The 27922-nt window shown below is 46.2% G+C and overlaps 1 protein-coding gene and 1 long non-coding RNA gene across 13 annotated transcripts; one reads left to right on the top strand and one right to left on the bottom strand.

The window, feature by feature from the left end:
• Window positions 1-27764, top strand: LOC147828136 (uncharacterized). 12 transcript variants are annotated; one of them, XM_087211093.1, is made up of 6 exons: window positions 18784-21060; window positions 21288-21482; window positions 22723-23113; window positions 24572-24679; window positions 24774-24897; window positions 26985-27764. In XM_087211093.1, exons 5-6 carry the CDS (start codon window positions 24824-24826, stop codon window positions 27631-27633), a joined length of 723 nt encoding a protein of 240 aa, XP_087067219.1. In that variant the 5' UTR covers window positions 18784-21060; window positions 21288-21482; window positions 22723-23113; window positions 24572-24679; window positions 24774-24823; the 3' UTR covers window positions 27634-27764. The 12 variants fall into 12 exon arrangements, 11 of the variants coding, with proteins under 11 accessions (XP_087067219.1, XP_087067222.1, XP_087067220.1 ...); XR_015451233.1 differs by lacking the exons at window positions 24572-24679; window positions 24774-24897; window positions 26985-27764 and adding exons at window positions 1-571; window positions 3040-3090; window positions 5654-5836 and having other exon boundaries at window positions 14192-21482; window positions 22723-24564; XM_087211096.1 differs by lacking the exon at window positions 21288-21482 and having other exon boundaries at window positions 22723-22780.
• Window positions 13533-16715, bottom strand: LOC147828137 (uncharacterized). The gene is made up of 2 exons (XR_015451234.1): window positions 16534-16715; window positions 13533-14708 (listed from the first exon to the last, which is right to left on the bottom strand). It is a non-coding gene; the product is annotated as an uncharacterized LOC147828137 (long non-coding RNA).
• Window positions 27765-27922: the final 158 nt, after the last annotated feature.

The following is a 27922-nucleotide window of genomic DNA, read 5'->3' as shown; positions in this document are numbered from 1 at the left end:
CTCCTCCTGAGGCCCCGTCCCCGCTCCGCCCCCAGACAGGAGCTCAACCCCGCTGGCCGCCGCCATCTTGTGCCCCTCCCGCGCAGGCTTAGCCGGTTTGGCAGCTCTGGGGGTGCGGCTCGGTCTGGTCCCCGCCTCTCCTCCCTGCCTGAAGAGCCAGAGCCGCGGGGCAGCTGCGGCCTCCTGCCTGAGCCCTGAAGCCTCCTCTCTGTGCCTCCCCTCTGCCGCCTTTGTCTGCACCGCGGGGGCCGCCACCCCCGCCCTCCGTGCTGCTGAGAGGCCGCAGGCCTAGCCGAGAGGCTGTGTTCAGACTTGCTGGGGACAGTCCTGGCTGTGTAGCGAGCAGTGCCCGGGAAACTGGGACCAAAGCACCCCGTGGCATTGGCTTGGAGTACTGGAAAGATCACGGAGAGGATTTTAAGCAGTTTGAACCCGATGACTTTTCTTTGAAAAACACTGACCGGATGAGAAGGAGCCAGAAACAGGAACACCCGAGACCGGGCCTTTATTAGGGGACAGCGTGCCTGGCTGTCTCGAAGAAGGGCGAGAGCAGCGGCCCGGGGCTGGCTAGGTGACCTCTTATATGGGCAAGGGGCATAAGGGGGGACGTAGTGGAGGTAGATGTTGGGCTGCAGCCAGAGGTGAGGTTTAAATCCATTGGCGGGTTTGAATTTCTCGGTGGGAAGGACTATAAGCGGGAGAGCTTGGAGGCAGGAAAGTTAGGTTATTGTTTCCCTGAGTGATTTATCATCTTCCGGGAAGAGCCATTTGGGATGTGGGGCTGCCAGAGCCATTGCATCTAGCAGAGAACTCTGTCAAACACTACCTGTGAGGTGTAGGACTGTGGGACCCCAGAGGGACAAAAACCAGGACAACCTGACAAAACCTTTTTGAGCAGCGCCTGTCCATTTTCCTCAAAATTCTTCTCTGCCTGCAAAAGGCATTTGTCGAATGTCCACAGGGAAGACTTTGAAAATAGTGATGTAGGTAGGCAAGTGAGTTAGTGAGTTACTTTAAAATGACCTTCAAAAACTTATGAAGTCATCAGCTATATAGCAGTGTACTTAAATAACAAATAAAATATACAACAATCTGGAACATATGATTGATGTATTACATTGCTCGATTTCACATATGATTTTTCCCCCATAAATCATACTTCTATAAATTGATACAATAACCCCAAATCAAAAATAATGCAAAACTCTGTGCTCTCCCAATAAACAGTAGGCCCAAACTTTTACTACAAATAAATTGCAGTTGTATCCTAACCTGAAAGGATAGGAGTCCATATTTAATGCATTATCAAAGAGAAAGTTGATTAATTAAAATCACAAAATGAATTTGTGACTAATATACTCAAATCCTTAGACAAAGAACTGCTTTTCTATTGTTAATTGTCAAAATCCACTGATATAAGGGCTGGAGATTTAGCTCAGTGGTTCTGGCGCCTGCCTTGTAAGCGCAAGTTCCCGAGTTCGATCACCAGTACCAAAAACAAAAACAAACCAAAACAAATCCAGTGATATATCATGTTTGCTAATTCATAAAACACATAATGCTTTAAATAACTCTTTAAAAATTCCATTCTGATTATGACATGATTGCAAAATCCATTTTCCCAAGCTTATTGATCATGTGCATTTTATCAAGTATACTATTATCATTAAAGTGAATCAACTTTCCTAATGCTTATTTGTTTGTTTTTGTTTCCATCCTGGGGGAGCACTAGTAACCAAAATTCTAGAACACCATCTAGGGCCCAAGAAGACAAATAGCTTCCTGGTGTAAACCAACCCGTATCCCCAGCCTTTGGTGTTCACTGAGTACCCTAAAGGGAACCTTGTATTATATGAATAGCTCCTTTGTTGAATTTCTGTATAATCTTCATTTTCATTGAGAGTGAGTGACTGTTCATCCTTACAACACTTGCATTCCCAGAACTTGTGGGATTAGTAACAGCAGGTACGGGAAGAAAGCACTAGTTTTCATCACCAGTCATTCTGACAAATAGCAAACTGCTCATGTTGGTCCCTTATTAACTCTATTTCCCCAAATAAATATGAAAAACATTCTATGTTTATTACTGAGTTTTATTCCTTAAACTGCAAAGACATCAAATTACCACAGAATAATTCCATTAGACCTACAAACTCCTGGAGATACATTTCTTCATTATTGAACTATTTTATTTTATTTTTTGGTACCAGGGATCGAACTCGGGTCCTTGCACTTGCGCAGCAGGTGGCGAAACCACTGAGCTAAATCCCCAGCCCGAACTATTTTATTTTTTAGAGTTTATGAGAAGAGTACCAAAGGCAAACACACTCACAGAGGTTTTTAAACTATTGAGGGTCTCAAAGTGTTGCTGCTGAATTTGACTAGGGAATGGGAAATAAATTGAAGTATATATTTTGATCAATTCGTATTGTCCTAGAATCGCCAGAATTTAATACAGTCCTTAAGGCTATGGTAAAAGTGCTCTCAGTGGCAACTTCAACTGAAAACTCTCACCCTGGAGTGAATAAGGGATACGGACAGACATGAGCAGAGTCGGACTTTTTATTTCTTTAAGGTGCCCCTTGTTTTGCTCTCCTTGGGCTGCTCCAAGGGAAAGGAGAGTCTGTTCAAATCCATGCTATGGAATAGGCTGATAGTGAAGCAGGATTTCACACCAAATGGAGGTAAACCCAGCCCTGTCATATGAGCAGGGTGAGTGATAAGAAGGATGCCCTAGTATTATCCTAGCAATAGTACAGATTGTCCCAAATATTTCTGTGCCCTAGGGTTCTGTATTGGGTTTTTATTTTTTCCAATGTTTGTTACAATTCTCCAATGAAGCCAACAGGGCTTGAAGTACTTGTGGGAATTACTTTTCATAATTGATTCAGTTTATTTAATCATTACAGAACTATTCTGCCAGTTTTGCTGTCATTTTGCAATTCGACAGTTTCATCTAAACTCCCTAGCTCCTTATCATACAGCTATTCACAGAACCATCTCTCTCTGTCTCTCTCTCTCTTTTTGGTTTGGTACTAGAGATCGAACTCGGGACCTTGCGCTTACGAGGCAGGCAGCAGCACCACTGAGGTAAATCCCTGGCCCGTCTTTATCATTTTTTGATGTGTCCTGGATATGAAAGGCCATTCCCACATGTATTGCTCACAGGTATTAAGTCTTATTTCTTCAGATTGGCTCTCTGAGATAAGCAAACAATTGTTTGATTTGTTCTTTTTTTTTTTTTTTTTTTTTTTGGTACTGGGGATCGAACTCGGGACCTTGTGCTTACAAGGATTCATTTGTTCTTGATTACCTCCTGTTGCACATCATTTTCTTTCCTCAATTGTGGCTTTTTGTATCCTTTGCAATATTGTATTTCATTATAAAACCATCATCATATTTATTACAAGTATAACTTATTATCATTGAAGAGCTGTTTAAAATCTATTGTAACACAGTTTTTAAAAATTAATTGTATTGGTACAGTTTAGATATACAATATCATGACATTCATCCTTGGAAATTTGTACCTTTACATAATCTCTCTTGGTTCTTATTTTTTTCCCCCATTCCCCTGCCCTCCCTTCAACCCCTCCCCCCCTCCCTATTTACAAAGACTTTCTTTCCATTTTTTCATTTTATCATGTTAATTCCATTCCCTTCTTTCCTTTCCCCTACCCCTTCCACTTCCCCTATTGGGTATCTTACCAAAAGAATTAAAAGAATCATACCACAGCGATATATGTGCACCCATGCTCATAGAGGCAGAGTTTGAAATAGGTAGAACTTGGAAGCAGCCCAATTACCCATCAACTGGAGACTGGATAAAGAAAATGTGCTTTTTTTATAAAATGGAGTACTACTCAGCCATAAAGAATGAGAAACTAGAGACATTTATAGCTAAGTGGATGCACATTGAGGCCATACTCTAAAGTGAAATAAATAGGACACACATGTGTAAATACCAAGTAGTTTCTCTAGTGTGAGAAACTGAAAATGTAAATGAGGATCAAAATGCATAGTAGACAATGTGAAACAGGAAGAAGAGGTCCAAAGGGGAAGGGGAAGTGGGAGGGGTAGGGGAAAGGAAAGAAGGGAAAGGAATAAATATGAGAAAAGGAAAAACTGGAAACAGAGTCTTTGTAAAGAGGAAGGGGTGGAGGGGGTGAATGGAGGGCAGGGGAAGGGGGAAAATAAGAACCAAGATAGATTCTGTAAAGCTACAAATTCCCAATAATGAATGTGAGCATATTGTATAATGAAAATCTACCAATAAAATTAATGGAAAAAAAAAGAAGTTTGATTCCAGGTGGGAAAAGTGAAACAGTGAGCTCTAGATGAACTCAATAATGTGATCTAGTTCCAATGCTAATGTATGAGATATGTGAAAGGGGACAAAATCGGAAGCTCTCTGAAGCTGTGAATCTATTTGCTTTGATAGATCCTATCTTCTAGGACAACAGCAAGGGTGTAAAGTATATGAAAAATAGGGCCAAGTGCCTGGGATATATGTATGTAGTAAAGAGCAGTTTTTCCATTCCATCTCCCATGATTATCCATTTCTCCTTCATCAAAGGTTTCATCCTTAACTTACTGCTCTTGAAATTACACTCGAGATAGCCTATTGAAAATCATTTTTAAAGTGGGAAGGGGTGGTGAGTTCTTGTAATCCCAGCATTCTGGGAGGCTGAAACAGGAGGATACTAGGTTCTACTGCTGTCTGGGCAATGTAGAGACTTAATGTGACCCTGTCTCAAAAGCATAACATAAAAAGGGGATAAATACGTAGCTCAGTATAAAGACCCTGGTTGTCTTCCTGTTACCAGGAATGAAAAGCAATTTCCCATTCACTGGAAGTGAGTATTTTCTTTGCTAATCACAGCAGTGTAACACCCACTAAGTTTTTATTAATGAATCGAAAGAATTATTATGCCTATTGCTCAAAAACTCCTTGGAGATGACATATAAAATACTGGGTTTGTGTGGAGTTCAACCACATTGAAGGAAAGTAGAGAAATTCTTCCATTTCTGTCAGAGATGAGAATGACTCTCTGGATTACCCATGATGAGCAAGTAACATTTAACAGTTTTCCATGACAGGCTTCGGGTTTACAATCTGAGAAAATCATTTCAGTGTCCTCTAGGGCCTGCTTACCTGCCCCACTATCTAGAATGAACTAAAACCTCCACTGAAGGACTTAAAGTTTCCAGAAGGTTTAAATGATATGTTAGACAGAAAAGCTTTTCTGGGGACTTCTTACTTCCTCCAAAAGTATGTTCTTTTGACCTCTCCTTTGGATCATAGAAGCTCCCATCATTCTTGTTATAAGACTCGTATGTTAAAATTCTGTAGGGAGTAACTGAGTCCAATTAATCCTACGATTCCCAGTAGTAGCACAGTGCTTTCCCATGAGCAAATGTTTCATTCGGCTTTGGAGAAAAAATGAAGCAGTGAGCACAGAAACTGTCTTTTTAAGATGTGTTTCTCTTGTGCAATGGAAATAGCTAAACAAACCCATGTGAAATCATTTAACTTTACAGAAAAATAGATTCCCAGGCATAGAAAGCCAACAATTGAATATCATTTACATAATTTCTATTTTTTAGAATGATACCAAGTGTATTAAAGCTGAGTGCCTTCATTTTTCTACAGAAATGTCTGCACGGGTGGCTGTCCCCTGCTCCCTCTGGCTTGCCCTGCCCTCTTGCATCCAGGAGACCCTGAGGACCCCCCGCACCCCAGGCAGGCCCACCACGGACAGCCAGTTTGGCCTTGCGGTCAGACGTGGGTGGCTGCGCCCTGCTTCCTCCGGCTTGCCCCAGACCACTGTACTTGGTAAGTTGGAGGGACCATCACCTCCCATTTGAACCTGCACTATTTTCAGAGGAAAGACAGCTGGAAACTGTAATAGAACCTTGCAGAGTTCAACCCTGCAGGAGGACAGGGAGCTCAATTTGGGACTTGCAGCCAGAACTCTGCCTGAACCTCATGGGTCTGTGAATGGCTTACTGAGACTCATTGACTTATAACTGACAGTACCAAAAACAACAATGAGAAGACATTTAAGCAAGTCACAAACTCAGACTTTCACCCCACAAAAGGCAATTTCTGGGGAAAACGAGGCGCAAAAGTCTGATAATCAACCTCCTGGACACCCTGAACTGATAGCACAGGAAGTAACAAAACAGATGAATGAGGCTCTAGAAAAATTCAAAGCCGAAATAATCTCCCAGATAACTACAGAGATGGTGAGCAGAGTGAAAGACATGATTAGAGGCTCTAGAACAGAAACAGATTAAAAAAAAAAAAAAAAAAAGATGAGCTCAGAAACATGCTGGAAGCCATGAATGCCCAGCATAAGAAAGAAATGAAACATGAAACCATGCAACAGATTCAAACAGATATTCAGGAGATCAAAAACTCCATTGAAAGCATGCAGAGCAGACTAAGAGAATCTAAAGACAGAATATCAGATATAGAAGACACGATTGCGGTGAAGGACCATGAAAACAGAGATTTCTTAGAAATAGTAAGGGACCACGAGAAATCAATCCAGCAGCTGCTAGATGATGCAAGGAAGAATAACATAAGACTGATAGGAGTCCACGAAAAAACAGGAGAAAATACAATTGACATAAAATAACTGTTCACAGAAGTAATAGTAGAAAACTTCTCAGACAGAGGTGGAGAATTGGACATACAGATAAGTGAGGCATACAGAACTCCAACTAGCCATGATCAAAAAAATTCTATGCCTAGACACATAATAATCAAGATCCCAGAAACCCAACAGAAGAACAAAATCCTACAGGCAGCTAGAGAAAAGAAACAAATCACCTATAGAGGAAAGCCCATCAGAATCACGGCAGAGTTTTCAACACAAACCCTCAAATCAAGGAGAGCCTGGAGTCAAGTGTCTCAAGCCCTAAAAGAAAATAACTGCCAACCTAGACTGTTGTATCCTGCAAAATTATCTTTCAGAATCGATGGGGAAATTAGATACTTTCACGACAAAGAACACCTGAGATATTTCATGAACACCAAACCAGCACTCCAAACAATCCTAAGCAATATACTAGAAAAAGACAATGAAGATCACAGCTCCATGAGGCCCAACAGAGGGAAGCCACCAGGAAAGGTAAGAAACAAAAGGGAAAGGGGGAAAAATAACCCCAAGAAATAAAAGAGCCAACAATAGTAAAACATCATGACAAGGATGAATCAATATCTATGAATTATAACTATCAAAGTTAATGGTCTCAATTCACCACTCAAAAGAAATAGATTGACAGAATGGATTAAGAAGCAAAATCCAACAATATGCTGTATACAAGAAACACACCTAACTCAAAAAGAAATACATAGACTGAAAGTAAAAGGATGGAAAACAGTTCTCCATGCCACCGGAACTCAGAAAAAAGCAGGGGTAGCAATTTTATTTGCAGACAAAGTAGATTTCAAACCAAAACTAACTAAGAGAGACAAAGATGGTCCCTACATCCTTGTGAAGGGAACAATCCAAGAGGAAGAGATGACAAACATAAATATATATGCACCAAATAGAATGCCCCCCAACTATACAAAACAAATATTAATGGACATGAAAAATCAAATAAGCACTAATACAACTGTAGTGGGGGACTTCAATACCCCATGATCACAAATAGACAGATCATCTAGACAAAAAGTTAACAATGAAATTTTAGAACTGAACCAAGCTATTGAACAAATGGGCTTAAGAGATGTTTACAGAGTGTTCCATCCCTCAAAATCAGAATACACATCCTTTTCAGCTGCACACGGGTCGTTCTCCGAAATAGACCACATGCTAGCTCGTAGGACATGTCTAAGTAAATGTGAAAGAACTGAAGTTACCCCCTGTATATTATCAGACCATAGTGCAATTAAATTGGAGGTCAATAACATAAGAAACCGCAAAACTCGTACAAACACATGGAAATTGAATAGCCCTCCTGAACAACCAATGGGTCACAGAGGAAATTAAACAGTTTCTACAAGTAAATGATAATGCCAGTACAACATACAGGAATCTATGGGACACAATGAAAGCAGTTCTACGTGGGAAATTCATAGCAGTGAATGCCCATATTAGGAAAACAGAGAGAACTCAAATAAATAACCTAATGCGGAACCTCAAGCTCCTAGAAAAAGACCATAACAAACCCAAAGCTTGTACAAGAGAGGAAATTATAAAGATCAGAGCAGAAATCAATGCAATGGAGATTAAGAGAACCATACAAAAAAATCAATGAATCAAAGAGTTGGTTTTTTGAAAGAATAAATAAAATCGATAAACCTGTAGCCAACCTTATCACAAAAAGGAAAGAAAAGGCTCAAATCCATCCAGTCAAGAATGAAAAAGGTGTAGTCACAACAGATCCAGCAGAAATCCAAAGCATCATCAATACCTACTTTGAGAACCTGTACTCTAATAAAGTGGAAAACGGAAGAAATGGACAGATTCTTAGACACATACGAATTACCAAAGTTAAATGAAGAAGATATAGAAATTCTAAGCACCCCAATTACAATGAGTGAAATTGAAAATGTAATGAAAAAATTACCAACAAAGAAAAGCCCAGGTTCTGATGGCTTCACTGCTGAATTCTACAAGACATTTAAAGGAGAACTATCGCCATTACTCCTTAAACTCATCAAGGAAATTGAAAGGGGAGCAAAGCTTCCAAATTCATTCCTGGAAGCAAGTATTACTTTGATTCCAAAACCAGGGAAAGACACAACCCAAAAAGAGAACTACATGCCAATCTCCCTAATGAACATTGATGCAGAAATCCTCGACCAGATACTGGCAAACAGAATACAAAGGGTCATCAAGAAGATCATACACCCTGACCAAGTGGGATTCATCCTAGGGAGGCAGGGATGATGGTTCAACATGTGCAAATCAATAAATGTGATACACTATATTTATAGAGCCAAGGACGAAAACCATATGATCATCTCAATAGATGCAGAAAAAGCGTTCAACAAAATCCAGCACGCATTCATGATAAAAACCCTATGGAAAATTGGAATAGACAGTTTCTATCTCAACCCGATAAAAGCCATCTATGAAAAAGCAACAGCCAATATCATACTAAATGGTCAAAAACTGAAATTCTTCACACTCAAATCAGGAACAAGACAAGGATATCCACTCTCACCACTCCCGTTCCACATAGTTTTGAAAACAGTAGCCACAGCAATTAGACAAGAGAAAGAAATAAAAGCAATAAAGATGGGAAACAAAGAAGCTAAATTGTCATTATTTGCACATGACATGACACTCTATATAGAAGAACTCAAGAACTCCACCCAAAGACTTCTAAACTTAATAACCAAATTCAGTAGAGTAGCTGGATACAAGGTGAACTCACAAAAATCAATAGCTTTCCTCTGCATGAACAACAGACTCGCTGAAAGAAGAACTGGAGAAACAACTCCCTTCACAATAGCATCTGAAAAAACAAAATACCTAGGAATCAACCTAATGGAACAAATCAAAGACCTCTACTCTGAAAACTATAGCACTCTGAAAAAAAGAGATCGAAGAGGATATCTGAAAATGGAAAGACATCCCTTACTCCTGGGTAGGAAGAACCAATATAGTGAAAATGGCCATACTTCCAAAACTGCTATATAGATCCAATGCAATCCCAATTAAAATTCCAACAGCATACTTCACAGACCTTGAGAAAACAATCCAAAAATTCATCTGGAACAAGAAGATACCTACAATAGCAAAATCAATTCTAGGCAACAAAGACAGGGTAGGGGGTATCACAATCCCCAAGTTGAAACCATAGCACAAAGCTGCTGTGATAAAAACAGCATGGTACAGGCAAAGAAACAGACCCAGTGGTCAGTGGAACCGATTAGAAGATGCAGAAACAACGCCGGACATACTCAGCCATCTCATCTTTGACAAAGGAGCCAAACACTCTCATTGGAGGAAACATAGCCTCATTAGTAAATGGTGTTGGAAAAACTGGATTTCAACCTGCCAAAGATTAAAACTAGACCTATATCTCTCACCATGCACTAAACTAAAATCACAATGGATTAAAGATTTTATATTAAAATAGAAACACTAAGCTTGCTGGAAGAGAGGTTAGGAAGAACTCTTGAAGATATTGGCGAAGGAAAAGATTTCATGAACAAAACCTCAGTTGCCTGTGAACTAGCACAAAACAATCAACAAGTGGGATCTCTTCTTATTAAAAAGCTTCTGCACAGCAAGAGAAACCACCAACAGCGTGAAGAGACAACCCACGATGTGGGAAAAAAATTTTACCAGCTGTTCCTCAGACAAAGATCTACTATCTAGAATACATAAAGAGCTTAAAACAATCAGACCTCCCAAATTTAAAGACCCAATCCAACAATGGACATCTGAAATGAACAGACATTTCTCAGACAAAGAAGTAGAAATAGGAAATAAACATATGAAAAAAATGTTCAACATCACTGGTCATTTGACAGGTGCAAATGAAAACAACGCTGAGATTCCATCTCACCCCCAAACGAACGGCTGCTATCATGAAATCAACTGATAACAAATGCTGGCGGGGCTGTGGGGGAAAAGGAACCGTTCTCCACTGTTGAAGGGAGGGTAGACTGGTGCAACCACTGTGGAAATCAGTATGGAGATACCTCAAAGAACTAGGATTGAAGGACCCATTTATTCCCCTGCTGGGGATCTTCCCAAAAGAATTAAAAGAATCATACCACAGCGATATATGTGCACCCATGTTCATAGCAGCACAGTTTGTAAGAGCTAAAACTTTGAAACAACACAATTGCCCGTCGACTGGAGACTGGATAAAGAAAATGTGGTTTGTTTGTTTTTTTTTATAAAATCGAGTACTATTCAGCCATAGAGAATGAGAAATTAGAGACTTTATAGCTAAATGGATGCACATTGAGGCCATACTCTTAAGTGAAATAAATAGGACATACATGTGTAAATACCGAATAGTTTCTCTGGGGTGAGAAACGCAAAGTGTAAATAAGGGTCAAAAGGCATAACAGATATTGTGAAATAGGAAGAAAAGGTCCAAAGGGGAAGGGGAAGTGAGCAGAATTGGGGAAAGGAAAGAAGGGAATGGAATGAATATGAGAAAATGGAAAAATGGAAAACAGTCTTTGGAAATAGGGAGGGGTGGAGGGGCTGAAGGGAAGGCAAGGGAATGGGGAAAAACTAAGAACCCAGATAGATTATGTAAAGGTACACATTTCCAATGATGAATGTCATTGTATTGTATATTTAAAATGTACCAATAAAATTGCGTTTTTAAAAAAGAACTCATTGAAAAGCATTCTATCATGTGGCCACACGATGGGAGCAAAGGGTCACAAAGATAAGCTAGCCGCAAACAGAGGCCATAAGTGTGGTTTAAAAGAACATATTGAGGGCTGAGGATGTAGCTCAGTGGCAGCGCGCCTTCCTGCTAGCGCAAGGTCCTGAGTTTGATCCCCGGTAGCAGCAAAAAACACAAAAAACAACAAAAATCACAGTGAAAAGCATTCTACGAAGCTGCCACAAGGTGGCAGCAAAAGCACACAAAAATGAGCTAGTCCCAAAAAGCGGCAATAAATGTGGTTTATCAGACCACGTTCAAAAGTATTCTTCCATTTCTCCACAATACAGCAGCAAAAGCACCTCACATACACTAGCAGCAAAGCCAGTTAAAGAGTGTTTTGTCTGAAACTGAACCTTGGTGTTAATGGCGCAGTGGATTTTTGACATGTTTCTTGCCCAAACTATTCATTAAATTGTTATTGTTTCTGGGAAAATAAGTATGTATTCATTGTAAACTCAGTATGTAGGAAAAAGCCACAAATCCCCTACTGTGGCAATACTCAGATGTGGACAATATTAACACTCTCGCATTAATCTTCATGCTTATAGAGAAATGGTGGAAAGGGGAAGCTACACATTTATAAATCAAAATATGCCCTGTATACAATTGTTTTCTAATCTACCCTTTGACATCTGCAGTCTTTTACCTAGTTTCTTTAATCTGGTGATTTTAAAGGTGTGTGAGTGTAGGGGCAGATGTCTGTAAACCAGAAGAAAACAGAACAGGGGCCTCATTAGCTGTTCTGGCTAATCCTGACTAGCAGGATTGAAAAACAGACCTCACTAGAGATTCCCCTGGGAAGCAGGTCAAGGACCGGGATAGAGAAAGGGAAAAACCAGATAAAGAAAGCCACCAAATGCCCTTGGGACTTGCACCAAGAGACCAGAAAAAGCTGACAGGAAGGACACAGAGAGAAAGCCAAGTGCACAAATGATAAGCCACCCCACCTCCACTAAAATATAGGGGAAGCAAGGGGGAGGTGGACTGACAAACTTTAAGGCAGGATGTACCCACAGCTAAATATATACATATATGTGCATTCACTGCAGGGTCGCTACATCATGCACCCTAGAGTCATTATATTCATCATGCAATTATAGACCACAATAGACATCCACGGGCCCCTCACTGACTCTAACCTAACCGTGAATAAGGCGCCACTTTGCCAACCCAGTGCTCGCCCCGAAGTTAAGGCTCTGAAAAGTAGGTGGAGGACAAGTACACAGACAGAAGCTGCGTGCACACCACCAGGCTGACGTAGGCAGAGGTGCCCGGAAGCTAATCTAACCGTGCCAAGCTCCAGGTGTGGGGGAAGGGCCTCTGACCCCCTATAAAAGCAGCCGAGAACAAAGGCCCAGGGTCCTCCATCTTTCCAGAGCCCCCTTCCCTCATTCTTTTTATCAGGGCAGGTAGCTACCTGTCTTCTCCTCCCCACACTCCTTTGCCTCTTTACAAATAAAATATCTTCCTTTCCTTACACTTTGTCCCTCTATTTTTTTTTTTTTCCGTACTGGGGATGAACTCAGGACCTTGCGCTTTCCAGACAGGCACGGCACCACTGAGCTAAATCCCCAGCCCTGTCCCTCTAGTTATTTCTTTGGGCTGAGTTTACTATCCCACTGGACTTAGACAGCTGAGCGGTGGCATTCCTTGCCCTGGATGTGAAACAAGGTGTTTATCCTGCAGTTCATTTTAATCTTTTCAACTGATTGAAATTAGCCATTTGGGCTGTTTGCTTCAAATGAACACAAGATTGCCCATATACGAAATTTTCTGAGAATAGTAGTACCATCACCCAAGAAATCACTATCCAAGTGTTTATCCACTAGCCATGAATGGTGTCCCATCTTTGTGTCCGATGTGTTTGTGTGTGGTACTGGGGATTGAACCCAGGGCCTTTGTAATCAGCAACGCGCCCAGCCTTTTATGTTCACTTTCAGAGAAGTCCTTGTTACGTCTCTAAGTTGCTCTGGCTGGACTGGAACTTGGGATCCTCCTGTCCTAATTCCCTAAGCGGCTGGGATATAATATTTTTAATCTGTAGTTACTGTGCACCATTTTTATCTTGGATCTTGGACTCTCACTCCAAAAATAGGTTCCACAAACGACACAGTATTGTTCTGCATTTTAAAGTCTACACATAAAGACAGCGACAAGGAAATATCTTTACTTAGCCTTTAGACAGATTTCCCATGTTAGTACAGACATCGCTAATTTTAAATAATGTAAAATCATAATTCCTCAGTATAATGTAATATAACACAATTCACTGATGAGCAGGTTGCTTTCAGTCATTGGGGATCTCAGGATCCTACTTTAATAACAGCCGCAATGGCTCTGTGCACAGTGAGGCCGGGCATCCACATACCCCTCTCTTCTCCTTTCTCCATTCCTGCCTTCTCCTTTTTCTTCGTCCTTGCATCTCTCCCTGTTTCATTTGTGTTCTGTTAGTTTTGTTTGGTTTGTTTTTTGTTTTTGCTGTTGTTGTTGTTGTTGAGACAGGGCCTCACTGTGCAGTTCAGGCTGGCCTTGAACTTGCTATGCATCCCAAGCTGGCCTCGAACCCAGAGCGACCTTCCTGCCTCAGCCTCCCAACTGCTGGGATTACAGGTGTGCACCACCACACCTGCCTCATTATTTTTAAAGAAACAAGATTATATTATTCATGGACTTTTGAAATCTGCTTTTACTTAGCAAAATTTGGAACCATTCCCTGAATTATTCCTCATCATAGTTTTGAGGTGCTGTGTAATATCCCATTGTACAGGTATAAAATGGCTGACCGAATGCGTTTTCTGTGTTGCAGATAGTTTCTGTTTGCGGGAATAAGGTCCTTGGCTGTACTGTGCCCTGAAATCTGTGTACACACCTCTGCTCATTTGCTTGGAGTAATTTCTTCATCATGGAAACTCTGCAAGCCCTGGACTCCACTGGGAGTTTGACTTCCGAGTGGCATTTAGACCACAGTGGCACCCAGCTGACACCCTGGGCCTTCGTGGCACCTTTGCTTCTTACAGAAGCTTCCATCCGAAGCTCTTGTCTCCAACCTCAGCGGCCAGTTTCTCAGTGAGGGAGCCTCCTCCCTGTTCCCCTTGTCTTATCCATGTGCACCTTCTCCCGGCAAGTGTGACTGAAGTTCCGACCAGAAAGGGTCATTTCTTCCAAGTTACACAGCATCTGGCCTGCAGTGCTGGTCTTCAACCGCCTTTCACAGCTAAAAGACATCCAGGTGGATGGCACTTCCGCTACCGCCCAGGTTTGTGCATTCCCATTGCTTTTACAATGTGTCCGCATGTCCGAGCGATGTGAGTCAGACAGCATTTCTGAGGAACATGAATAAAGTGAAAGGAGAAGGGTCAGAGTCAGTCACACAGGTCCGGAGTGTGGACTCGGGGTCCATGAGTAAACACAGCACCCACCCCAAAGGCTGCCAGAGACGCAGTGTACGTCATGCAGACCAGAAAGCGAGCGAGAGACAGGGCCAACGGGAATGGAGGACGAGGGGTATTGACCATTCCCGTCCCCACCCGCAGTGACCCACCTCTCCCCACTGGGCTTCACCTGCCAGCAGCACACCCAGCTCTAAACCCATGGGCGGGCCCATCCAGTATCACCTACGCATGCATGGTTTCTCTCCTGCCATCGCCAGCTAAGGCCCTGCCTCGGGTTGACAACGTTGCCTGTAAATGTGCTTCCTAACTGTTCCATGAAGGGATCTCGGTGAGCGCCCTTCTTACAGGAGCTGGTAGGGAACGGGAAGGGCACGTTCCCGGCCCTCTCCTGGGTCCTGGCTGTGAGCCACCTCAGCCCAAGGCGAATTCAGGAACAGACAGCAAAGGAGACTCAGAGTGAAGACGCTGGGTCTGGGGACCTGCTCAGTGCTGCTGATGGCAGCAAAGGCAAAGGCCCCCAAGACACCCGGGGTTGATTGAAATGGGGGTGGGGAGGAATAGGGAGCAGGGTCTGCCGAGAAGGCATCCAGTGAAACACTGCCCAACACCTGGCATGATGGCGCCGCCAGGGCTGTCAGGGAGGAAGCACTGTGTACCTTGCTTGGATAGAACAGACCGGTACTGGGACCGGCGGCAACGAGCACGCAACCCATCGGGTCAGTGCGAAGCCATCATTCAGGGGAAAGGGCTTTAATTGGGGTCACGCTGACCTCAGCCGCACCTAACTCAGCTGAGCCCTGCCACTTCACAGACCAGGCCTAGGTTTCCATGGCAGCCATTGAGGGAGGGGCTATACTCGCCCAGTGCGCCAGCTGACACGCCCATCTGAGTCAGGTAGAGCTGCGGTCTGACTCCTGCTATGAAACTATATCGCCGAATTATGGAAAGCAAGAAGCAGGTGCCACTCAGCCCGCTAGTACTGGGCAGGGATGTCTGCTACAGGAACACACAGCTTGCTCTGCACTGTCAGCCTGATAGGAGATGGGGCGTGGCAACCTGAGAGGGGGCGAGCGAGCGGGACCTGTCAAATACAAGATTTCAGGACAAGGCCAGGGCCTGGTGTGTAGAACCGGGAGCCCCCAGGGACATGGACGGCATAAAAGGGCAGCCATCACGGAAATCCGCTATCGTGGCTTTCCAGGATAGCACGCAACATGTTTCTCAGACTCAGTTTGTACTTTTATTTTTGCTCTTAGCCTCTTTTTCTCTTTGGCCCAAGTTTGCTCTGCAGAGCTGGTTTCTCCCACACCCCTTCGCCCCGCACTTTCAAATAAACTTTTTGGCACCATTTTTGCCTTCTCTGGTCCAATTCTTTGAGGCAAGGAGCCCCTGGAATACTTTTGTTGGTGAGCCATTTCTGAAGAACCGCCCTATAACAAGCCTGCTTAGCTTTAAGGCCACCTGTCTTTTCTTTAAACATTTCAGGCTCCTACTTGGTGCGCCGGCCTGGAGCATGAAATACTTTACTATGTGTTTCCCAAGGCTTGCTGTCTGTATTGAAGGTATTGTACACAGCCGGGTTAGGTAGAAATATCATAGGCAGTCACACAGGACTGGGCACTCAAAGGAGTCAGTGCAGAAGATAAGAACACATCACAGCTGTGGCTGGAGGCGCATTCATTGAAGGCCAGAAGATGGAATGGCTAGGCCTACATACCTCCCTGAGGGATAAATGATATACTATGATTACTATTACCTGGTCCAGTAAGTCCAGACAGGCATCAGTCACCTGGGTGTGTGGCCAGGACCTTCTGACTCATCTCTTCCAAAACAAAAGTCCTTGTTCTTTCCATGTACACTTGCCGCGTGACTTGCTTCCCCATTGGATCAATATTACCCAAGCGGCTATGCTTGTAATCTTATTGGTTGATCATAGTTTTGTCCCATGTTGTATCCACCTTGTGATTTTGCTCTACAAAACTTCCTCTGTAAAGTGGGCTCCCTTGGCAACCCATTTTCTGGGTCCCCTCCTGCCTCTCTCAGGAGCTTTCTCTCACAGAAAATTGTCCTATTCTGAACCGCTCTTGTTCCTCAGAATTCATTCTTGGATTTTGGGAACACAAACTCAGCGTATGAGATAGCTAGCAGGTTGGGAGTTCCGTTATTTCCTCTCTATCACTGGGAGGTCCTACATCATTTGGAGGTCCTATATCAAAGGTACAGTAGGGGCAACTACAGAGAATCCGACTGATATAGGGGAAGAGACGCAACTCCCAAACCTGCTAGATATCCGAAACTCGAGTTGGTAGTCTCTAAAATCGAAGAATGAATTCTAGGAACCACGGAGGGTAAGAGTAGGAAAACTTTATTGGGAGAAAGCAAGCTTCTGCCTGAGAGAGACAGAAGGGGGACCGGAAAGTGGGTTGTCCGCTCATCCCACTTTTGAAGGGTGTTTTATATGGTAAAGCCATGAGGTGAGGCGGGTACAAAGTGGGACAAAAATATAAGACCCGAAATTACAAGGTGGGCATGAGGTGGGACAAAACCATGACCAACCAATAAGATTACAAGGACAGTCACCCAGGTAACACTGATTAAATGGGGAGCAAATGGGAAAACAAGTCACATACACGGAATTTCCCAGTTAGAATTATCAATCGCTGTTACCTAGCTCTAGGGCAAGTCGTAGCTCTTTGCTTTTCTATAATGCTAACCAGTGAATGTGCCTTAATTGTTCTCCATGTTGGCGCCTTCGGGTCCGGTTCCTGGAGGGCTGGCTCCTTGAGGGCGGCCCTGTCTCACTACCTGCAAGATATCTAACTCACTTGCCTACCTACATCACTATTTTCAAAGTCTTCCCTGTGGACATTCGACAAATGCCTTTTGCAGGCAGAGAAGAATTTTGAGGAAAATGGACAGGCGCTGCTCAAAAAGGTTTTGTCAGGTTGTCCTGGTTTTTGTCCCTCTGGGGTCCCACAGTCCTACACCTCACAGGTAGTGTTTGACAGAGTTCTCTGCTAGATGCAATGGCTCTGGCAGCCCCACATCCCAAATGGCTCTTCCCGGAAGATGATAAATCACTCAGGGAAACAATAACCTAACTTTCCTGCCTCCAAGCTCTCCCGCTTATAGTCCTTCCCACCGAGAAATTCAAACCCGCCAATGGATTTAAACCTCACCTCTGGCTGCAGCCCAACATCTACCTCCACTACGTCCCCCCTTATGCCCCTTGCCCATATAAGAGGTCACCTAGCCAGCCCCGGGCCGCTGCTCTCGCCCTTCTTCGAGACAGCCAGGCACGCTGTCCCCTAATAAAGGCCCGGTCTCGGGTGTTCCTGTTTCTGGCTCCTTCTCATCCGGTCAGTGTTTTTCAAAGAAAAGTCATCGGGTTCAAACTGCTTAAAATCCTCTCCGTGATCTTTCCAGTACTCCAAGCCAATGCCACGGGGTGCTTTGGTCCCAGTTTCCCGGGCACTGCTCGCTACACAGCCAGGACTGTCCCCAGCAAGTCTGAACACAGCCTCTCGGCTAGGCCTGCGGCCTCTCAGCAGCACGGAGGGCGGGGGTGGCGGCCCCCGCGGTGCAGACAAAGGCGGCAGAGGGGAGGCACAGAGAGGAGGCTTCAGGGCTCAGGCAGGAGGCCGCAGCTGCCCCGCGGCTCTGGCTCTTCAGGCAGGGAGGAGAGGCGGGGACCAGACCGAGCCGCACCCCCAGAGCTGCCAAACCGGCTAAGCCTGCGCGGGAGGGGCACAAGATGGCGGCGGCCAGCGGGGTTGAGCTCCTGTCTGGGGGCGGAGCGGGGACGGGGCCTCAGGAGGAGGAGGAGGAGGAGGGACCTGGACTGAGGAAGGGGAGGGGGACCGGGCCCGAGGAGGAGGGGGGTGGGGCCTGAGGAAGGGAGAGGAGATGGGGCCTCGGGAGGAGGAGGAGGATGGGGGCCCAGCCAGAGGGGGAGGAGGAGGGGGGAGAGGGCGGGGGGACCCGGCCTGAGGAGGAGGAGGGGGGACCCGGCCTGAGAAAGAGGTGCTTGGCCAGAGGAGGCGGAGGCATCTGCCACCCTGGGGAGGGGCCCATCTGAGTCCCTCCTCAGCCCATGTGCCCTAGCCACACACACCACTTCCTCCTCCTCCTTTAGTTCCCTTCCTCTTCTTTTCCTTTTCCCTCCATTTCGCCATCTCTGTTTTTTACAAAAGACTAATTTTTACGCGACTAATAATGAGGCTGCTCATGGGTGTCACCTGTCGCTGCGGTGTCTAAGAATGCAGAGTGATACTCGCTACTGCAAAACCACAGTGCCCCCTTGCCTGGAGCAAACCACAACAGTCACTTGCTAGCTGTGTGGCCCTGAGCAGGTGACCTGGCAGACTGAGTCTCGGGTCCTCTCCTGTCATTGCAGATGTGCTGCTGGGCGGTGAGTGAGTGTGTGGAAGCCAGGTTGGGGTCACAGAAGTGCTGTGCACGCTGTCACCTCAGCAGCCCACCTGGGTCTTCGGTGGTCCTGGGGCTTCAGGTCACAGCTGGATGCTGACACCACACACAGGGCTGCAGCCAGCAGACGGCTATTCCTGTGTCTCCAGTATGTTTTCTACCCTAAAAGATAATTTCTTGAATTGCCATTGAGAAGGCCAGAAGTCTGAAATGCATCTCCCTGAGCTGCAGTCAAGGAATGAACAGAGCATCCTGGGCCACCCTTTCTCAGGGCTCTGAGACAGACCTCATTTCCCCCTTGCAGCTTCTCGGGCTGCCCCTTTCTGGTCTCCTGCTTTTTCCTACAACCTCAAAGCCCCCAGTTTAGGCTCCCTCCATCCCTATAGTCCCTCTCCCAACTTCCCATGCCCTTCACCACCTTCCACCCTCCTGTTCCGTCCTCCAAGCCCGCTTGTGAGGACGCTGTGCCCACTCAGCCACTGCAGGATCAGGTGCGGCCTACGTGTACTGTATCCTGCTTCCTCACATCCCCAAAGGCTCTACTGCCCTGGGAGCCTCACAGTCCCATCCCCCTCCTGCATTTCCTTGCTTCCTCCTTTCATTCCTTCCTCACTGCATTCTTTCTCCTCCCATTTGTCCAATTTCTCTCTCTTTGGGGGAAACAGAGGGTTACAGCCATCACATACCGGCTGAAATCCACTCTGTGCTTAGCCAACCTGGGACTTCTGTTCCTCATCCCTGTTCAACGTGATGTGGAGGTGCTGTGTGCCATGGCATTGTGACGATAGAAAATGTTGGATTCCCTCTCTTACCCGATTGTGCTTCAGAGGGACTCAGTTGTCCTTGAGTGACCTCATGGTATGGACTTTCTCCTTAAATCTCTGTACACATCTCCCCTCACTTCTTGGAAGGGATTCATTCCTCCTTGTGCAATGGCTGGCAAATAGGAATGTCCTGGGATTTGGATGCCTGGGGGACATGTGCGGCTGAGGAAAGCCTGCTGGGCCTTTGGTCCTTTCGGGCAGCCCTGTCTTGGCAGAAGGTCCTTCTCAACTCCTGTCCCCACCCTGAGCAGGCCCCTTTTTCCACACTTGAGGGACCCGCCCTGCAGGTTGTTGCCTTGTCTTCCCCATGTGGCCTCCTTCCTGTAAGAGTAGTTCAAGACCCAAGTGGAAGGGGTCATTTGCCCAAGTTCAAGAGCATCTGGCTGAGTGTGCTGGTGTTCAGTGGCCTTTCTCAAGGAAACCACATGCAGTTGGGGGCTCCTCCTGCTCATCCTCCCATTGATCCAGGGCCACTGTTTTTGTTTTTTGGTACCTGGGATTGAACTCAGGACCTGGTGCTTGCAAGGCAGGGGGCGGCACCCCTGAGCTAAATCCCCAGCAGGGCCATGGTTTTGTTAAGACTGTCCTTCCTCGTCTCCACATGAGGTGGGTTAGGGCCTGCTTTGGAGGGTCAAAAAATAAAGGGAGAGGAAACTGGTCAGAATCAGTCACATGGATCTTGATAACCCATGGGTGAATATGCTGTACCCGGATGATGGCAGAGAGACAGGGCGCACAGTGAGTGCCAGGGCCAACCTGGACGACGGGCGTCATTGTGCTGATGAGCTGGCAGCACAGGACTGGATGGATGGGGGAGGGGTGGAGTGTGGTGACCATGGAAACTGCCGCAGAAAGGCTTGGAGCTGAGAGGCAGGCCCATCCTGTGCGTGTGAGCTCCTGGTTCCTGGACCAAGACGCCAGCGAGAGGAGCCTGTGAGGACCCTGCGAGCAGCCCTGCCTGTCAGCCCTGGTGGCCCAGGGAGCAGGCCATCATCTCGTCCTGTCACCGGGTCCCGCAAGACAGCACGCTGGTGAGTGGATGCTCTGTCCTTCATGTTTATGGACTCTTCACTGTGGGAAATGGCCCGAAGCATCAAATGTGCCTTTCTAACCAGTTCTCAGTGTACAGCTCAGTGACACCTAGTGTGTTGCCATGCAGACGGGACTGTCATCACCATCCATGTCCAGACTCTCTCACTGTCCCCATGGGAAACACGGTGGCCATGAACTGCCACCTCCCCCTCCTCCCTGTCCTCAGGCCCTGGGCACCATCTTCTCCTGTCTGTCTCTGGAGTTACCTCTCCAGGGACCCCAGAAGGGGAGTCATCCAGGACCGGACCTTTGCTGCCTCGCTTCTTTCACTGAATGGAATGTCCTCTTCATTAGCCGTGGCCTGGGACCAAGAGGATGTTGACCCCACCTGTGTCCCCATCCGCTGTCCCACATCCCAGAGGTGATGTTTGTTGTCTGCACATATAGACCCTTTGTCTCTTCTGTGCTTTTACAGACACCTGTGCCATGTATCCTTTCCTTAGTTTGCACAGAAGTGGAGCCATTTCCACGCAGTCTTCTGCAGCTGAGATTTTTACGTAGCAAAGGGTTTGGAACAGCTTTCCTGGAAATATATACCCTCCCACCCTTCCCTCTGCCCCTCTCTGCCTCTGTCAGCTTCTGAGTGTGCCTTTCTCTCCGCCTGTCCTTGGTCTCTCTCTCTCTCTGGCTCGGTCCATCCTCCCAATTTCTGTCTTTCAGGTTCTGTGCGTGCCTTTGTCTCTGTCTCCGTGGGTCTCTCTCAGTCTCTGAGTCTGTCTCTGTGTCTCTGTCTTTCTCGGCCTCCTCCATGGAAACCTTACTCGTGAGCATAAATAAATGGTGCACAAAGACACACTGTGAACGGGACAAGGCCTCGTCACCCCAGACCCCCCTGCCCCTCACAGAGACCCCTTCAGGTTGCCAGGGGCTGTCCTTCCAGATCTTTCCATGCATCTGCCCAAGCCTGCAAACAGCCATGGAGATTCTTGTCTGTTTACCCAGGGAGGCCATCAAGTGCATGATGTGTTGTCACTCCCTAAGCCCTGGAGTAATGGATCTTTCTTCCTCACCGTGAGCAAGTGTGCCCACAGCCTCAAGGGCAGTGCCTAATGTGATCGCTACAGAAATGCTCACAGTCACTTAAACCCACTCAGGGTGCCAGGGTACCACTTACACTGTCCCTTCCTTATAACTTATTCAGGATGAGCTGGCTGATAAGAGGACTGCCTGGGATATGCACCTGCCCGGACGGCTTGGCCATCAGCTTGGCTCCTGCTGTCACCTGCAGCAGCCCTGGCCCTGCCCTCCTCTTACAGCCACGCCCCTCCCATGACCCACTCCTGCCCCCTCAGTGCTCTCTAGGACAGTCTTCTGTGGCTGCTCCTGCCTCTCCCTTTCTTCACTGCCCCACCCTAGGAGCCACCCAGCATTCAGGGCAAGTCTCCACACGCAGTGACCTCCCCTCCTCCCATTTCTAGGCCTCAGACTCCTCCTTAGGGTGAAATTAGGACAATTTTTCCTCAAAGATTATCTGTCCCCCACCCCCGCCCCACGTGGCATCCTCTCTGCATCTTCTCTCCTGCAGGCTGTGTGTGCAGCTGCCTCTCAGGCCGGTTTCGCCCATCTGCATTTGTCACTTACGTGTCTCCATTTCCTTCCAGCATGAATCTTCCTTGAGGCGGGCCACGCGAGCTACTCTTCTTCCCAATGCCCAGGAAGGTTTGTGCACATCATAGCAGCACTGCACAAAGCTTCCTCTACAGGTCCTGTCCCCATCTTCTGAGGACACCGCCACATTGGATTCAGGCCCCCTCTACACCTCCCTTGAGCTCGAGGACCTCTGTAAAGACCCTGGCTCTATGTTCAGTCTTATTCTAAAGGTCTGGGGCTGTGACTTTGATGTGTCTCTTTGGGGGACACAATGCAAGCCACGGGCTGAGATAAAAGGTTGCATGGGAAATGCAGACAGGAAGGACGGGTGTGGTGAGGAGGGACTCATCCCACCGTGAGATATAGGTGGTGCTTGAAGAAGCAGCCAAGGAAGGGAAGCAAGTGAGTATTCCCAGGAAGGAGGCAAGGAGCCACTCAGCAATCCCAGAGCTTTCTCAAAGAGGGGAGGATCAGGAGATGGAGGGAGGGGCGAGGCAGAGGAGGGAAAGGGGATGGAAAGGGAATGAAGAGGTGTGAGGTGCACGGACCATGTCTGCACAAGGAATGGAAAGCTCATGTACCGCAAACATGTACGGAAAGGGATGGGGATCAGGAGATCGGGGGTGGGGGGGTGGGAGGAGGGGAGGAAAAGAGGCTAGAGAAGAACTAAGGTGTACTGCGCACACGTACCAGCTCCCCACAGGGAATGGAAACACCGGATGGTATGAACATGCACTGATAAAATGATCAGGAGAACAGGGTTGGGCACAGAGTTGAGTGTGAAGACCCTGGAGGCAGTTTCCACTGTAGCCTTCTCCAGTGAGACTTTTCTGCCATGGAAAAATATACATGGCATGAAGTTTATCGTCTCAGTCTTTTTGACATGTTGAGATCAGGAGCACTCAGTATATTTCATCATTCCCATCCGTTTCTAGAACTCTTTTATGGTCCACAACTGAAACTCCATCTCCACTTCCTCCCATTCACTCTCCTCCCAGCTCCTGGCATGCACATTCTACTTTCTGTTTCTAGGAAATCTGCCTCCTATAGGTGTCTTGTATAAGTGCACCCTGCAGTATTTGCCTTTTGATGGCTTACCTCACTCAGCACGATGTCTTCAGGGTTCATGCAGGTTGTAGCATTGGCAGAGTTTTCTCCCTTTGTGTGCTGTGTCGAGGCCACATGTGTTTATCTTCCCATCCATCAGTGGACATTTGGGTTGTTTCCCCTTTGAATGACTGTGCATAATGCCATGATCATCGCTATGGAAACATGTTCTCAAGACCCAGCCTTGACCTCTTTTTCGAGCATGCCCAGAAGTAGCATTGCTGACTCACATGTGGATTCCTAGGTCAAGTTTTCCAGGAATCACTGTACAATTCCCACAGCAGTGCACAAGGATGCCCATGTCTCCAAACCCTTGCTCAAATCTCTCTTTTCATCTTTTTGGATGAAAGAGTTGACCTTGAAGATGTTTTAATTCAAGCCAAGAGGAGGCAAGGAACCAAGGGTTCTACATGTTTCCATCTGCTTCTGTCACTCAGGCTTCATTTTCAGAGGACACAGAAAAGGTCATGGGTAGGCATTATTATAATTGATGGGAGTCATCTGCACGTTGACACTCTTCTTTTGTGTCACTGCAGATGGGACCTAGGGCCTTGTGCGTGCTACACAAGTGCTGTACCCTGAGCGACACCTCCCGCCCTTGTTGGTTCTCTTGATGTGAATAAATCCCATCGCGTAGCAAGACGGGCAGGAAGCACTGTGTGTGAGGGCTCTGGAGTCTGCACTGCCATTTATGTCTATGTCGCTTATTGAACTTGCATATGTCCTGCATCTCTTTGTGCTCTTTCTCCTCAGCAGTAAGACGGGGATCACAATTTTACATCTGTTACTGGACTCTGAGGATTGAACGAACCCATATGCACACAGCACTGACACAAGGGCCTGTGTTATGCAAAACACAGGGTAAAGCTGTAGTGACTATTTTATGGGAGCCAAGGATTTTGTAGGCCTTGTTTACTACCTCAAATTTTACCTAACAATACTTCTCTTCCTGTAGGTGGTTCATCACTTTTCATTATTGGTTGGACATTTTCCTCTTCGTGAAGAATGATTCCTACTTCTGCAAAGGATAGTTATCATTCCATCTTTCTGTTGTGGACGGTGACCCTCCGCACCCCTAGGTAAATGTGTAGAGAAGTTACATGTAGTTCTCTTACTTGGCCTTTGAGAAAAACATGTCCCTACACAGACATCACCAGATCCACCCCAAACTAGCACATTTTCCTGACAACTGCAGCATTCTCCTTGCTGATGCCCTCTCTCCATCAAAAGTGCCTGATCCTGTGGTCCATTCCCTCAGATCTCCTTTGGCAAGGAAGTGCTCTGGACAGTGAATTCTCAAACCTGGCCATCATTTCCACCCCTGTCTCACAAGGCAACTTTCACAGTAGCCAGCTGCCTTCCCCTCATGAGAAAGCACATCCCAAGGAAGCCTGGTGCTTACTGGGGCCTGGTTGGAGACAGCAGACTGCATGGGAAGGAGATGGACTTTGGAGGCCCCTAGAATGATTTGCATGGGCAGCGCCCACATCGCCCACATGCTTGGGCAGACATTACCACCACCTTTCTGGGAATCAACCCCAGGGGTGGCCCCCCAACTGCAATTTGTTATTACCCCTGACACTTCCATGCATTTGAATTGACAGGGGAGACAAATAACTGAGTTCCCAATCTAAATGTGAAGTGTATGCTTTGCTTCATACAAGATATTTGCTGCATATGAGGTGCATCAGGATGGTTTTAAGTTGCACCCACAAGAAGCCAATAGGTAGAGTTTGGAGCAAGCAATGGGTTAAAAAGGTAAATGGGCGTGGTGTGTGACACTTCCCATATAGATCCATAAGGTCAGGCTCAGGCCACCTTTCCTTATAAAGTATGTGTGCTTTTCATTACAAAGCATTACAGATAGGCTGAGGGTTTATCTCAGTGGCAGAGCACTTCCTACCATGAGTGAGGCCCTTGTTTCAATCCACACTACTGTAAGACGAACCAACCAGTAAGCAAATAGAGAAACAAATTGTGGAAATATATGTAGATAAGAATGAAAAGCTCCTCTCTACCAAACTGATTTCCTTAGAATGACTCCTTTTGTGTGCATCTTTTCAACTTTTAACAAATGTGTTCATATCTACTTGTATATATAAAGAAAAGCAGATATGGTTTTCCTTTAACACAAATGTTCACACCATGCATTTTCTTATTCATTTTGGGTTTTACATTTTATTCATTTTGGATACTATTTTTTCTTCCTAGATTTCATATGGGTTAACTCGTTCTTCGTAATGGCCATGTACTATTGCACTATGATGGTGAAGATGCCATAATTTACTTGAACACCCCTCTATTTATCAACACTTTGGTTTCTTCCAATTTTCTCTATTGCAAAGGACCCTGAAATGAACATTGCTCCATATATTTGTACAAACTCTTATTTCAGTATGAATTCTCAAGATGGGAATTGATAGACAAGACATGAACATGTCTGCTTTTGAAAGATTCTGCCACACTGTCCTCCAAATCACCTACCAACTCATTCGCCCACAGCTGTCATGGATTCCTAGGCTTTTTTCCCTCCTTCTTCCCTCCCCTCCCTCCTCTTCCCTCTCCTCTCCTCTCCTCTCCTCTCTCCTCCCCTCTGCCACTCCCCTCCCTCCCTTCCCCTTGTTTCTCTGTTTTCTCTCTTCTCTCTCCCTCCATCCCTTCTTTCCTTCCTCCCTCTGTCTTTCCCTTTCTCAGTTGTACTTTCTTTTCTTTCTTTGAGACAAGGTATCTGTATGCACCTGAGACCAGCTATAAATCACTATGCAGCCTGAGCTCGCCTTGAACTCTAGATCCTCCTGCCTCAGCCTCCTCAGTGCTGGGATTACAGGTGTTCTGCCACACACAGCTGCTAGGCTTCTTTCTCTTCTCATGTAAAATATTTAGGACAGCAGAACATATGCAGAACTTTTCTGTTTGTTTGCTTTTGTTTTTGTTTTGTTTTGTTTTCCACTACCGGGGATCAAACTCAGGACCTTGAGCTTGCAAGGCAGGCGCTGGAACTACTGAGCTAAATCCCCAGCCCCTGCAGAACTTTTAAATACAAATTTCATACGTGGGCAACAGCATGTAAATATTTATCCCCCTCTCCCCATGACTCATGTTCCATTTTTTCTCCCTTCCTTGGTGTTCCTGCTCTGGCTTCCTGCCTCTGCAACATCCTCTACAGTTTTCCTGGAGTGAAGCAGCACATCTGTGCCCTGACTGCCTTCCTGCTTAGTTCCGTGGCCTGGGTGTTGGGTATCATCGTAGTGAGCAGCGTATCCTGGCGCATGTGGGAACTTGACAGCCAGGTTTCTCTCATTGCCTTCATTGGCCTTTGGGATGCTCAGGATTCTCTCAGGCAAAACAACTCTGGCACAGTGGTTGATGTGCTAGTAGTGGCTAACATGTACAGGGGGTGGACCCAGGTAGTTGAGCTTGAGTTTGTGAAAGATCTAATGGTGTTGGTGAAGTTTGTACAGCCAGTGGCCCTGATTCTCAGCACAGTGGCCTTCCTGCTCAGCAGGCTGAAGCCCACCTACCCAGAATTCCTGCGACTCTATTACAGAAGCTCGGTCCTCCTTCTTTGCCTCAACTCTTGCTGTGTGGCTCTGGCTGTGAGCTGCAACTATGTCATGGACATTTCTGGCCAAAGCGCCCTTGATTTCCCATTAGCGCTTACTGTGGGCAAAGAGGTTGTGACCAAGAAACACTTCTCTTATGTGTTCCCACTAGGCATTGTCACTGCCACTCTGTCCTTCCTCAGTGGCATCCTGTGCTTTGGGGCCATGAGCTTCACAAAGCCCAAGTCAATGGCAGCGGCAGATGTGCCCTAAGGGAAGCTCAGAGCTGAGATGGGATGTGGGGGAAGGCCTGAGCACAGGGGGTGTGGGGAAATTGCCACCTCGCTGGCATACTGAGGCAACTCTGTCCTCGCTGCAAATAAAATCTCTGCCTCTGATTCTCAGCGTGTGTCTCAAGGTCCTGGCCTCCTCTGTGCTGTCGTCCATTTCTTCTTTGAAGGGTTTCATTTCTGGAAGTCTGCCGCCCAACACTTCCTGTTCACGTGCTGCCAAAATCCACAGGCAGGGAAGTGTGCTGGCTGGTGTGTGCCAGCTCACATCA

This window comes from Heterocephalus glaber, unplaced genomic scaffold (genome assembly GCF_053883595.1).
Source record: "Heterocephalus glaber isolate CG9 unplaced genomic scaffold, H.glaber_assembly_v1.0 deba00001276, whole genome shotgun sequence".
NCBI classification, from domain to species: domain Eukaryota; kingdom Metazoa; phylum Chordata; class Mammalia; order Rodentia; family Bathyergidae; genus Heterocephalus; species Heterocephalus glaber.
The sequence above is the reverse complement of the archived record's forward strand: the minus strand, read 5'-3'. Positions and strand labels throughout refer to the sequence as shown.

What these genes read in the sequence shown, in the direction of transcription:
- LOC147828136 (XM_087211095.1), top strand. Translation starts at nt 24,824, where the DNA reads ATGATTCCTACTTCTGCAAAGGATAGTTATCATTCCATCTTTCTGTTG. An exon ending in GTGACCCTCCGCACCCCTAG is followed by an intron (nt 24,898 to 26,984) that starts GTAAATGTGTAG and finishes CATCCTCTACAG; the next exon opens with TTTTCCTGGAGTGAAGCAGC.